This window comes from Lampris incognitus, chromosome 11 (genome assembly GCF_029633865.1).
Source record: "Lampris incognitus isolate fLamInc1 chromosome 11, fLamInc1.hap2, whole genome shotgun sequence".
Classification (NCBI taxonomy): Eukaryota; Metazoa; Chordata; class Actinopteri; order Lampriformes; family Lampridae; genus Lampris; species Lampris incognitus.
Genome location: NC_079221.1, coordinates 20,389,166 through 20,401,751, shown reverse-complemented (window position 1 = coordinate 20,401,751; position 12,586 = coordinate 20,389,166). Strand labels below are relative to the sequence as shown.

General features: G+C 43.1%; 1 protein-coding gene across 2 annotated transcripts in view; it reads right to left on the bottom strand.

Moving 5' to 3' along the window:
• Window positions 1–11,021, bottom strand: part of tfpia (tissue factor pathway inhibitor a) — a 68,907-nt gene extending 57,886 nt beyond the window's left edge. Inside the window, exon 1 of one of the 2 annotated variants that reach the window (XM_056288843.1) lies at window positions 10,728–11,021. In XM_056288843.1, coding sequence (XP_056144818.1) covers window positions 10,728–10,815 — 88 coding nt within the window. In that variant the 5' untranslated portion in view covers window positions 10,816–11,021. The remainder of the gene's footprint in view (window positions 1–10,727) is intronic. The other variant, XM_056288842.1, reaches the window with a different exon arrangement.
• Window positions 11,022–12,586: the final 1,565 nt, after the last annotated feature.

Sequence of the window (12,586 nt, the reverse complement as noted above, 5' to 3'; positions counted from 1 at the left end):
GTTCATTTCGAAGAGACCAAGAGAAATTGTTTTAAAATGAAAGGAAATGCCTCGCAGTTGTTACGCTGTCAGTTGTACAAATCGTAAAGATGGTAAAAACAAGCATCTGCATTTTTATCACATGCCCAAAGGAAAAACTCCAATCGAAAAACGAAGAAGACAGGCGTGGATTCATGCGATCCGTCGGGAGGACTGGAAGACGTGGTCGGAAGAACAAATATCAAACACGAAGATTTGCGGAGAACATTTCATATCTGGTATATGTATATGTTTCTTACACAAATAAGTGATTGAACATATGTAAGTAACAGCTCTAAATGTGGTACTGTCCTAGTAGAGCAACTGACAAACCAAAGTTTGAGTTGTTAATACCTAGCTTTCCTCAAGTTTGACGATTCCATCAGCTTTCTTGTGTCATGATGTTTGCGGTCGTAATTTGACTCCAGCCTCGATCTCATAACCGTACAAACAATTCAACCGTACAATTAAACTATGAGGGCTTAGCTTTGATTTGATGAAGCAAAACTTGTTTTCCCTCGATAACAGATGGTAAAAGCTGTCTTGGACATGTCCACCAACAAAGTAATTGTATACTTCTAAAGACTTGCATGCCTTCATCGATTCTTTCGTAAATATACTTGGTGTGTCTATGAGGTATTCAGTCACATCCCTCCTGCCAATGTTTGCCAACGTCATGATACCACTTGTCCACTGCACTTCAGCAAGCATAAATGGATCGGGAAGTTTTTCTCCAGTGCTTCGCGTAAGTTTCGACCCGAAATACTTTCTGTCTTCCTTGCTTAGACCTTCAACATATTCTGAGATTTCCATTTTCCCGAATTTCTAAGTTTTCTCCGTTTAATTTTAAGTTTTATACACTTTCATCTGTGAGTTTCATAGGTACGCACGTTGTTTGTCACACGTTGACCACACCAGAGGGCCAGCTGTTCAACCTCCTGTCTGTATGCAGACTCGTCACTGTCCCGGATGGAGCTGATGATTGTTGTGTTGTCTGCAAACCTTAGGAGTTTAACAGACGGGTCTCCTGAGCAGCAGTCATTTAAGTAGAGGGAGAAGAGCAGAGATGACAGCACACATCCCTGGGGGGCTCCAGTGCTGGTTGTCCGGGTGCTGGATGTGATTTTCTCCAGCCTCGCCTGCTGCCTCCTGTCTGTCAGGAAGTTTGTTATCCACTGACAGTTTGTGGCAGGCACCGTGAGCTGGGTGAGTTTGGTTAGTAGGACTTCTAGGATGATGATGTTGAATGAGCTGAAGACTACGAACAGGATCCCTGAGTACGTCCCTGGGGAGCCGAGATGTTGCAGGATGTAGTGAAATCCCAAATTGACTGCATCATCCACTGGCCTGTTTGCCCAGTAGGCAAACTGCAGGGGGCCCAGCAGGGGGCCTGTGATGTCATTCAGGGGGGTCACCAGTCTCTCGATGGACTCAATGGCCACAGTTGTCAGGGCGATGGGCCTGTAGCCCTTCAGTCCAGCAAAGGAGGGTTTCTTGAGGTATGGGATAGTGGATAACTTGAAGCAGGAAGGGATTTCACACAGCTCCAGTGATCTGTTGAAGATCTGTGTGAAGATGGGGGGGGGCAGCTGGTCTGCGAAGACTTTCAGACAGGAGGGTGACATGCCATCCGGGCCTGGTGCCTTCCTGACCTTCTGTCTCTGGAAGTGCTGCTGACACCCATCCACTTCATAGACCCTCAGTGCCGGTGGGGACCAGGGGGGAGAGGAGGGTGATGTCAGGGGGTGCAGTTGGTTGTGTGATGTCTGAGTTGGAGCAGATGAGAGGTGTGAAAGTGGGCTGATCAAACCCACAGTAAAACACATTCAATTCATCAGTTAGTTGAAGGTTCTCTGCAATGTGGGGGGAAGGTTTTCCTGTAGATGGTGATGTCCTGCAGGCCTCTCCACACAGACGCAGGATCATTAGTTGAAAACCAGTTTTTCAGCTTTTCAGTATAGCCTCTTCTGGCTACTCTGATCTCCTTTTGTCAGTGTGTTTTTGGCCTGATTGTACAGGATTCTATATTTACTCCTGTAAGCCTGCTCCTTGGCCTGACGAAGCTGCCTGAGTTTGCTGTGAATCAGGGCTTATTGTTGTTTAAGGTGCAGAAAGTTTTGGTGGGCACACCCGTGTCCTCACAAAAGCTGATGTAAGATGTCACCTTGTCAGTAGTTTTGTTTAGGTCTGTAGATGCAGCCTCAAAAACACTCCAGTCAGTGTAGTCAGAGCAGGCTTGAAGCTCCAGTTTTAACTGGTTGGTCCATCTCCTCATAGTTTTAACAACATGTTTTGCAGATTTTAGTTTCTGCCTGTAGGTTGGGAGAGGATGAACCAGACAGTGAACAGAAAGTCCCAAAGCTACACGGGGGACAGAGCGATAGGCGTCCTATAATACTATTATGTAGCAATGATCCAGTGTGTTTTTGTCACTGGTGGGATATTTAACGTGCTGTCTGTATTTTGGCAGTTTGTGGCTGAGGTTTGCTCTGTTAAAATCCCCGAGGATAATAACAAGAGAGTCTGAATGTTTGTGCTCCATATTTACTATCTGGTCAGCCAGGTGTTGCTTCACAAACACACACAGGCATAGGGTGGAATATAGATACCAGCCAGAATAAATGATGAAAACTCCTGCAGTGAATAAAATAGTTTACAGTCAATGAACATGGTCTCTAAGTGAGGGTTGCATGAGTTCTTCAACACTGTGACATCTGTACACCAACCTTCGTTTATATAGAAGCAGATTCCGCCTCCCCATTTTCCCCCGTTAGCTCCATTTCCCGGTCCGCTCCGAGGAGTTGGAAGTGCGGCAGATAGAGTGAACTGTCTGTTATATTTTCACCAAGCCAGGGTTTCAGTGAGACACAGGAAGGCAGATCTGGAAAAATCCGTGTTTGTTCCGTAGAGGAGCTGCAGTTCATCCATCTTGTTGGCCAGAGAGCGGACATTCACCAGGTGGATTGACGGGAGCGCAGTTCGAAATCCCCGCGGTCCCAGTTTAACAAGCGCTCCGGCTCGCTTCCCCCATTGTCGGCTCCGGCGAGGCCCTTACAGAGCTGCTGCTTCTCCAACTAAGAGCTCGGTAAAACTTTCCAGTTCAATGAAAAACGGTAAAAAAAAAAAAATTAAAAAAGCTTGACCAGCGGATAGCTGGAGGTTTAAAAGTTCGTCTCTGCTGAATGTGATCAGCGAGTGAGAGCTGGAAACTAAACAAACAAAAACAGAAAAAGTACTAGAGAGCACAGAACTGAGGCTGCCGTCTTTGGCGCCATCTTGGTGTAACTATTGCTAGTGACGGTACTCATCATGTTCATATGGAGGGCGTCCGGGTAAGCGTAGCAGTCTATTCCATTGCCTACAAACACGGGGATCGCCGGTTCGAATCCCTGTGTTACTTCCGGCTTGGTCGGGCATTCCTACAGACACAAGTGGCCGTGTCTGCCGGTGAGAAGCCGGATGTGGGTATGTGTCCTGGTCGCTGCACTAGCGCCTCCTCTGGTCGGTCGGGCGCCTGTTCGGGGGGAATAACGTGATCCTCTCAAGCACTACGTACTCCTGGCGAAACTCCTCACTGTCAGGTGAAAAGAAGCGGCTGGCGACTCCACATGTATTGGAGGAGGCATGTGGTAGTTTGCAGCCCTTCCCGGCTCGGCAGAGGGGGTGGAGCAGTGACCGGGATGGATCGGAAAATAGGGTAATTGGTCAGGTACAATTGGGGAGAAAAAGGGGAGGGGAAAATAGATCATATTAATTGTATTTGCATATCTTTTCGAGCAACGACCTCGACATTGGACCGACATGTAAAAGTTAATATTTGGAAACAACAACGTGTTGTGAAACAACAAGCACACAACAACTTGCCACACAACCCTTGCAAAGCAAACTAAGACAGAGACCCATGTCATCATTTCATTTGCACTATAGACATTTCTGCATGACTTATGCCATCTCTTGCGTTCAGTATCCAGTAAGTATCACAGCTTCCTGGAACTCCCTCCCTCCCTAAATTAAAGTTCAGTATTATCTTATGTGTGACTCACCCTTTTAACTAATAACCATTGCCTGTGCAGATGACCAGTCAAAGTCTCACACAAATTCCACCAGTGCTCCAAGACTTGGTAGAGAGATACCACTATCTTTAAAAGCATGCACACGTCAAGTGACTAGTGAGTCACATATGTATATATATATGCCTCGGACCTAAAATTAGACAACCGCATTGATGTCACTGCCCGGAACCAAGCCTTCATCATCCTGAAGGACCACAAACCGAACCTTTTAAACAAGCCAACATGTAGACTGATCAACCCCACCAAACCAGAAATCGGAAAGATAAGTAAAAAAAATCATCGAAAACATGAATGATCAAATCTTGAAAAAAGTCCCCGTAAATCAATGGAAAAACACAGACCAAGTATTAGAATGGTAGATGACTAGAAGAACTGCAAATGTATATGGTTTGATATCTGTGAGTTCTACCCCTCCATAAGCAAAGAGTTACTATCCAAAGCCATTGATTTTGCCGAGCAAGACAGAGACATTATATATGTATACATACTCTGACATTCAACTCTCATTTTGTCTGCGTGGTTTACCATTTGGGGACAAATTGTGCTAGATCCATGTGACAGTGTTTAATCCCATCTAAATGTAAAGGCTGTCTAAATGCTACAGAAAGAACCAGTACTTGTGTGTGCCCCCAGCCACATACAAGTACCTAACCAATCAAGCAAATCATTGTTACTCGGGCTTCATATTCGATTAGAGTTTCAACTGCCCTTGAAAAAATTATACACACTGCAGATGGGCAAAGAAGCTTACTGCCGAAAGCATAGTCTGCTTTTAATGACGGGGTAATTGGTACTCATCACCAGAACTAGAAAGTAATCAATTATTCATAACGGCCAATACACTTGTAATTCAAAACAGTTAACCGTAGCCCTTCAGATTAACGCTGAAACATGCTGAAATCAAACACTCCTATTCCTAGGACCCTGTGTTTGTTCCAATGTGCTGTAATTGCACATTTGGCTCTGTCTTTGACCCTGACAGGTCAAAGGTCTATGTCCGTCTGTACATGGCTTCACACAGGATCGCATAGTCACTAAAAACAAGATCCGTGACGGACATTATGACAGCTTTGAAGCAAAACTAAACTAAACTTTTTTTTGAGTTCATTTTATTTTGAAGGATAGCGAGAGTGGTGCAATGTTTGGTTGTTTTTTTTTTTTGTTTGGTTTTTTTTTTTTTTTTTAGCTTGAGCAACATTTGATTACAGGCATGGAGGAACATCAGCAGGACTGAGATGGTGGGAAGAAGGGACAACAAATAGACAACCTTTTTCAGTATTAGAGCTGAGGAAGAATCCGGTGCCAATTTCTCCAGGCGACAGTACAAAGGACACGCAGATTAACCTGTGGCTGAGGCTCCCTTGACTGCATTTGTCATCTTCTGTGCTTTGTCAAGCCTGAGTGGACAAGTATTTTTCCACACAGGACACATTTCTCTGCCATTTCGGGGTGCCGTCGGCTCTTGTCTGGAAGTAAGCTAATAGCGCATCAAAAGCATTACAGTACAAAACCAATTCCCTGGTGGTGGATATCTGTGGGGAAAAGTTTTGGTAGAACATGTTTCACTCTGAAAACGATAAACCACATCACGTGAAAATGTATGATATAGTTTTCTCTTTCTGTTGTTCACTGAGTGGTATTTGGGGGGGGGGGGGCAGCTTAACGTTTTCCCTCAGCAACATGCACAAATTCCTCTCCCTGCCTCTATCTGACTTTTTCCCTCTAAAACACACACACACACACACACACACACACACACACACACACACACACACACACACACACATACGCTTACTTTTATTTTGTCTTAATATGTTGAATTACATCTGATTTAATGAATTTATATATTCTATATAGTAATTAATTTGTTTTAAATTATTCTGTTTTAGCTATTCATTTTTGCACTTTATATTTGTATATTTCCCCTTTGGATTTTTCTATTATGTATTTCCAATTATCCAGTTCAGCCATATTCATTTGTGTATACATACATACACATACATATAATATTTTACACCATGGACTAGACTAGTTGTTTTGGTTTAACAACAGCAAAGTGTTTTATTATACTGTACCAAGTGTCATCATAAGCTAACCACAGCTGGTATCTAGTCATGTTTCTGCATAGTGATTTAATGATTATATTCATTTATTTAAACAACAGGGGAGACAAAACTCGACAGACTTGTTACTTTGCTAAGACAGTAGGAGCCAGGCACTAAGGGTTTAGTTTGAGGCGTTATCTGAAGCTGGATCCAAACCGCCGCCACTGGGAGGTATGTATCTTCCAGAGATGTGTTGTTGGCAGCATGGTAGTGTCATATAGACCACACTTCTGCAGAAACACGATTATGGAACTTTGTTGTTGTTTTTTTTCCGATTTGTACAGCTTCAATGAAAGAGAAAACTAAACAATGATTAGTTTCAGACATTTAAAGAGGCCACCAATGCCGCAAAAAAGGAGGCGAATTTCCTCCATCAATAGCCTCACACAACTTCTGCTTCAGTCATTGTGGTCTGGCAAGGCTCAGCTGGCATTCATTTGGTTGTGACATACTGAACAGACTAAAAACGTGATTTCTCAGAGACAACACTGAAACCGTTCTACCCGATGGCAATGACATAACCCTATAGTGTCACTTAATCATCCAGTCGACTCATGTGTTTGTGTGTGGAGTATTACTGTGGTAATCATTTTTTCTAAAAATTTCCACTGGGTAGACTGAATGGGAAAAACTTCCAGGAACCAGCAGCTCTGCCCACTTCTCCACTCTATGGGTCCTTTGCTGATTAATACCCTTGGCAAACTGAACTGAGCTCACAAAGTCAACAGATGTCATGCTGGCATCACACACACACACACACACACACACACACACACACACACACACACACACACACACACACACACGCACCCCCATTCACTGCATCAATACTTCATCCGTGTGACCTACTGTAAAGAGCACAAATAATGATCCCCGTCATTATTGAAACATTGATGACAAAAACAGCTTTTTAAGACTCCGCTTGTCTCACGTCTGATGGAAGATGAGGCTGTTTAACGCTGCATGGGAGCGGGCACAAGACTGGAAAATAAATTTTGGAATGGATGATTGGTGACTGCGTTGATTGCAGTAGTCAGTTATCCCTGAAGAGACCAGAGATATAACCAAATAAATAAATAAATCCAGGAGACGGGTGGAAACAAATTCAATCAGAAAATAAAAAGTAAATGGAAACAAAAGTCAATAGGGAAGAAAAATACATCTAAGGCTGAAAATGAAATCAAAGGGAAAGTGTGTGTGTGTGTGTGTGCGCGCGCGCGCGCGCACGCCTACAAAGACAACAAGCAAGTGGGTGAGGAAGCGCGTGCTGCTTCGCTGTGGGGAAAACTTTCAAACCTTCAGCGTATTGATTCATCAAAAGTTTGCACCAGAACGCCAGCAGCCCAAAGACAGACGTGCTGGTCTTGCTGCATCTTAAATTACTTCCAGGTGAGATTCATGGTTAAGTCAAATGGACACATTCTCATTAAATAACTAAACGACTGCATGCCAGCTCAGTGCTTAAATCATTACACTCTCCCCATTAATCGCCAAGGCAGAGGAGTGAAGACGTTTTACAGTTCTGTGTATATTCTTCTCACAGCTTCACTCGGGTTCTTTCCAACCGCGTAGGCTGGCGCTTTTGTGAAGTCTACTCCCCATTACAAAAGCTAATTAATATAGCACACGCTCTGCAGTTTCTTCTCTGCTTATATGGCCCGGGGTTGCCACAGAACTGGACCGCTTCAAACACCAAGTGAGCGTCTAATTAAATTTCTCCACAAATTAATGAGACCCAGTGTCTACGCCTCCGCAAGACAATTAATGGAACTTATGAGTGCCTAGGCCCTGCACCACTGATACTAATGTTTAGTGTTAAAGTGTTAAGAGTAAATGACAATGCACCTTAAACAAAACCTCGTTACAATCCCACTATAATGAAAGCATTACAAACTCATTTTCTACACTTACCTTGTAGCTCGCTTTCTAGTAGTGCCAACGGAAAGTGGAAAAAAATATGATCAGCAATAAAACGGCTATGCTCCTTTGCAGCATCGCCCGGGGCTCCAATTTTCACTTTGCAATGTTCTAAAATACAGTTTAATTTCCCGATAGTATCTTAAAGTCACAACAGTGAACTTGTGGTGTTTGCCTGTGTAAGCCATCAATAATCGTCAGCTGATAGCTCGTGGGCAACTTTAGCCAATTAAAATGCAAATAGTGTTAATAAGTGCCTGGTAAAGGAAAACCAATGTCAGAGGCACAACATGCCGAGCAGGCCGGACATACTAAATGAAACCCAATGCTGAATATCAATGGAGTTGAAATAGAGTATTCTAATAAGGTGGACATTTATTGTCCCACAAGGACACTACTCTTTGACCCGCTGTATTAGACTACATAAAATACAGAACACCAAAGCCCATACAATAAGCCCATACAATAAGCCTAAACACATAAATATGTCATACAGTAGTGCAAAGCAGGCCCCGATCTCTTAACCCTTCCTCCCGGGATGCTGTAAAGGGCTGTAATTACAAATTCAAATTGAGACTGCTAGTGTTTAAAAAAAACAAAAAACAATTCCCCACACGGAGATGCAGGTATCAGAACGCTATGTACGACTCAGAGACGCCACAGATAAGAAAAACAATTGAAAAAGAGACATATTGTTGACCTTTACCAATGTGGTGTCTTGGGCTTTGTTTAGAGTCCACCACAAAGCTCTCCTCAGTATATCCCTATGGATGCTAGATGGATGCTAGAAGCTGTTCTTTAACAGCATCTGACCTCACATACTGGGAATGGTCATTTTGGACTTTTTGTTATATACTGCATGGCTTTTGTTTGTGAGGTCACACCAGTTCACTGATTGCTTTCAGTAATGGGAAAGTGTAGGGGGAAAATGAGAGAGCTTCGAGTTGTTATGGCTTCGCTTTCACTTTGTACTTGACTTGCCAATTCAGACCTTTCACAGCTTATTGAGTCTCTGACATCCAATCCCAGTAGCCTTATTACTGACTCTGAGACGATGGTGACATGACAGGAGGAACTCCCAGCACAAGTGTGGTTTATGGCCAGACTGTGGAGTTAGAAGTACCTGGACTTTGGACCTGACGCAAGATCTTTTGTCGTGGTTACACGTAAGTTTTCAATGGCAAAGGTTACGTGCCGGGAATTTCAATGTAATTTTAGTGATATGGTCTTCAAGGGACAAGATCATTATTCATCCACACTTTGTCTGAAAATGGTTGTTTAATAGTCTTCTGTGCAGCAATATACCCTTGTTTGACTACCTTTTCCTCTTCCTGATCACCATCTCATTGCATTGCTTGTAACACAATTTAACTGCATTAAGAGAAAGTAGAATTCCACCACAAGGGCCTGAGTGCTGCCATACCTAGTTTTCTTTATCTGTGAGCAAACATGAGCAAAATCTGATTTTTATGCATCCAGACCTTTCACTTAATGAGTCCTGGCAAGAAATCAATGCTCACACTGAATCATAAATGTTAACATAACCAACGCCACACTGAATGCATTTATCTTGCGGTTCTGAACATCTTACTCACTGGATCAAAAAGCAAGCAAAATCCGATTTAGGGGGAGTCAAGCCTGCCTCTGGCATAATCGGATGATAAAAATCTGTTTTAAAAGACAAGTGCAGCAGCAGCATAAGCATCACCTCCCCAATAAAGACGGGGCCTCCTTAGCATCAGTGTTCCGCCAAAACAACAATGCATCTTTGAAGTGTGTAAGGTGGCGATGTGGATCAGGCTTCGAATGCAGAGCTCAAGAATAAAATTGAAGTGGTTTATCTGGGTAGTAATACACTAATAAGTAAGATAATGTGGGTAACAAACATGTAACTTGCAAGATGACCACCGTCTGCAGTGCAACAAAGGCATCACATAAGCAACAAATAAGCCATTATTTTCAGATGGACTTGGACAGACAGACAGACAGACATGGATGGATATAGATAGATAGACAGACAGACAGACATGGATAGATATAGATACAGACAGACAGACATGGATGGATATAGATAGACAGACAGACAGACATGGATAGATATAGATACAAACAGACAGACATGGATGGATATAGTTACAGACAGACAGACATGGATGGAATAGATAGACAGACAGACAGACAGACAGCCATGGATGGATATAGATAGACAGTCAGACAGACATGGATAGATATAGATACAGACAGACAGACATGGATGGAATAGATAGACAGACAGACAGACAGACAGACAGACAGACAGACAGACAGACAAGCATGGATGGATACAGAGACAGACAGACAGATAGATATTGCCCTTCTTGAGGAAATGTGTTGCCACAAACTGTAGCTATACTTGTTTACAGGTTTAATGTCGTACTACAGATAAATTACTGTTTGCTCTCCACAACGCGATGTAAGTATGAACTTTTCGAGACGAAAAAAAAACAGTACGTCCTAAGAACGACAAAAGTTAAGTAGTTGCAACAAGTAAAGCGGTGAACTCGTGGGACAATCTGATTACAAATCCAACTCAACGAGTCGGGCGTTTCCCCCCCCCCCCCCCCAATCCTCTTACCATCGTCATCTGTATCGCAGGAGCCTAAACAGGCGACGAAGGACAGCGACACGACGCAGGAAATCCACCACTTGTTGGTGAGAGCCATGCTTGTGGACGGAGGCTGGGGCGAAGTGAATGTAAAGTTGGAAGGCAAAACTTCATTATCGCATGTGGGTGTGCACTTCCGGCTGATAACAGCCCAACCCCGGGAGAGTGATAGTGAAAGGAAATTCCCATTAGATTTCGTTCAGCGGGGCATCCCTTTTGGCACAACTTTGTTTTTTTCCTCTGAATTACGCCTTTTCGTGCTCACTGGGAAATAGCGTAGAAGAACGCACCGACGAGCGTTGTGCCACGTCTCATGTGGAGCTATGAAACGTTAAGGGAAGTGCGCTGAACTCCCATCTTGCAACAAAATCACATTATTATGTCCACTATAATGTTCTCCTTATACTATAATGCCACTGTAATACTCATATCCAGCACTCAAACATGTCCCAGCATGAATACAGGTATTGTAATACAAGCTCTCTCTCTCTCTCTCTCTCTCTCTCTCTCTCTCTCTCTCTCTCTCTCTCTCTCTCTCTCTCTCTCTCTCTCTCTCTCTCTCTCTCTCTCTCTCTCTCTCTCTCTCTCTCTCTCTGGTTGAATCTTTTAAACCCACAACAACTTGATCAGCTGCAGTACATCTCACTGCAATGTGAAATTTTCATCTCAAGCACATTTGAACTTTTGGCAGAAACTCCATCAAAGTGTCTCTCTCATTCAGGAAAATTCACATCTGAGTTATGGCTTTTGCTGGGGCTCTTAAAGCGTTTCAACCTCTCTAGGTCTGGTGACACATACTTGAGCTTCAGGCTGCCACATTCAGAATTAAATTCTTGTCCAAAAACCCTTTTACCGAACTTGGACTTTCAAAATTGGAATAAAATCCCTGTTCCAATTAAAGATTTACCAAATGATTCCATGATATCACAGGGCAAAGTGCAAAGAGTGATAGTTGTATGGTTTTTGCCCACATGTCTTCCATTACCATCTCTGAATATCATAGCTACCTTTATGGGCAGCTACACCCTTTTCCATGCTGTGAATCTGGTACATGGACTGGCTGCTCTTGTTCAGTGCATTTTTTTCAGGGGTCTGAGTGGGTCTTCATATAGGGCGGGGCGTCCTTACATAATAGGCAAGAAGTTCAATCGTGACATTACATCCCACTTCAACTCATTGTGTTACCCTATGTAACACATATATGTACCTACATATTTAACAGCCCCACTCACTTGGTGGCCAAGGCACTGCTAGTCTCCCTTGGTAGTGTTGTGTCAAGGTCCTTCTGGTTCAAATCCCCTGAACAAGCAGGCACAGTTAATACCACATTCCCTTCCCTCAAACCCTACCGCTGACAGGCCTTTGAGCCAGGCATCTATATACCTCAGCTGCTTCAATGGAACTAGAAGTCAGAAGTGCGTCTGGCGAGAATGAATGTATGGCACTTCATGAGCATGATGCAAGATGAAATAAAAGGGGGATGAGTGGTCAGTGGACCTTCCTTGGGCAAATAAAGGTTTAGAAATCTTCTCTCTCAAAATGTTGGGAGGATAATTTGCTCTTGAATTCCTACTAACATGAGTCAGTCGATTGCAATAAATCAACACACCTAAAATCACGTTTTACCATTTCATCAATCACGCCAGTGTCCGCTTAATATCTTCTATGATAAATGACTTGCGTTTAAAGGTGGCTTTGTATGTAATGACATAAAGTATGTTGAAACTCATTGTAATGAAAGACATTAATGTGATCATCCTGAGGATTTACATGAAAACAGCGTCCTTTTTTATATTTTCCATCACAGGGATATTTATGATAATAGCTTA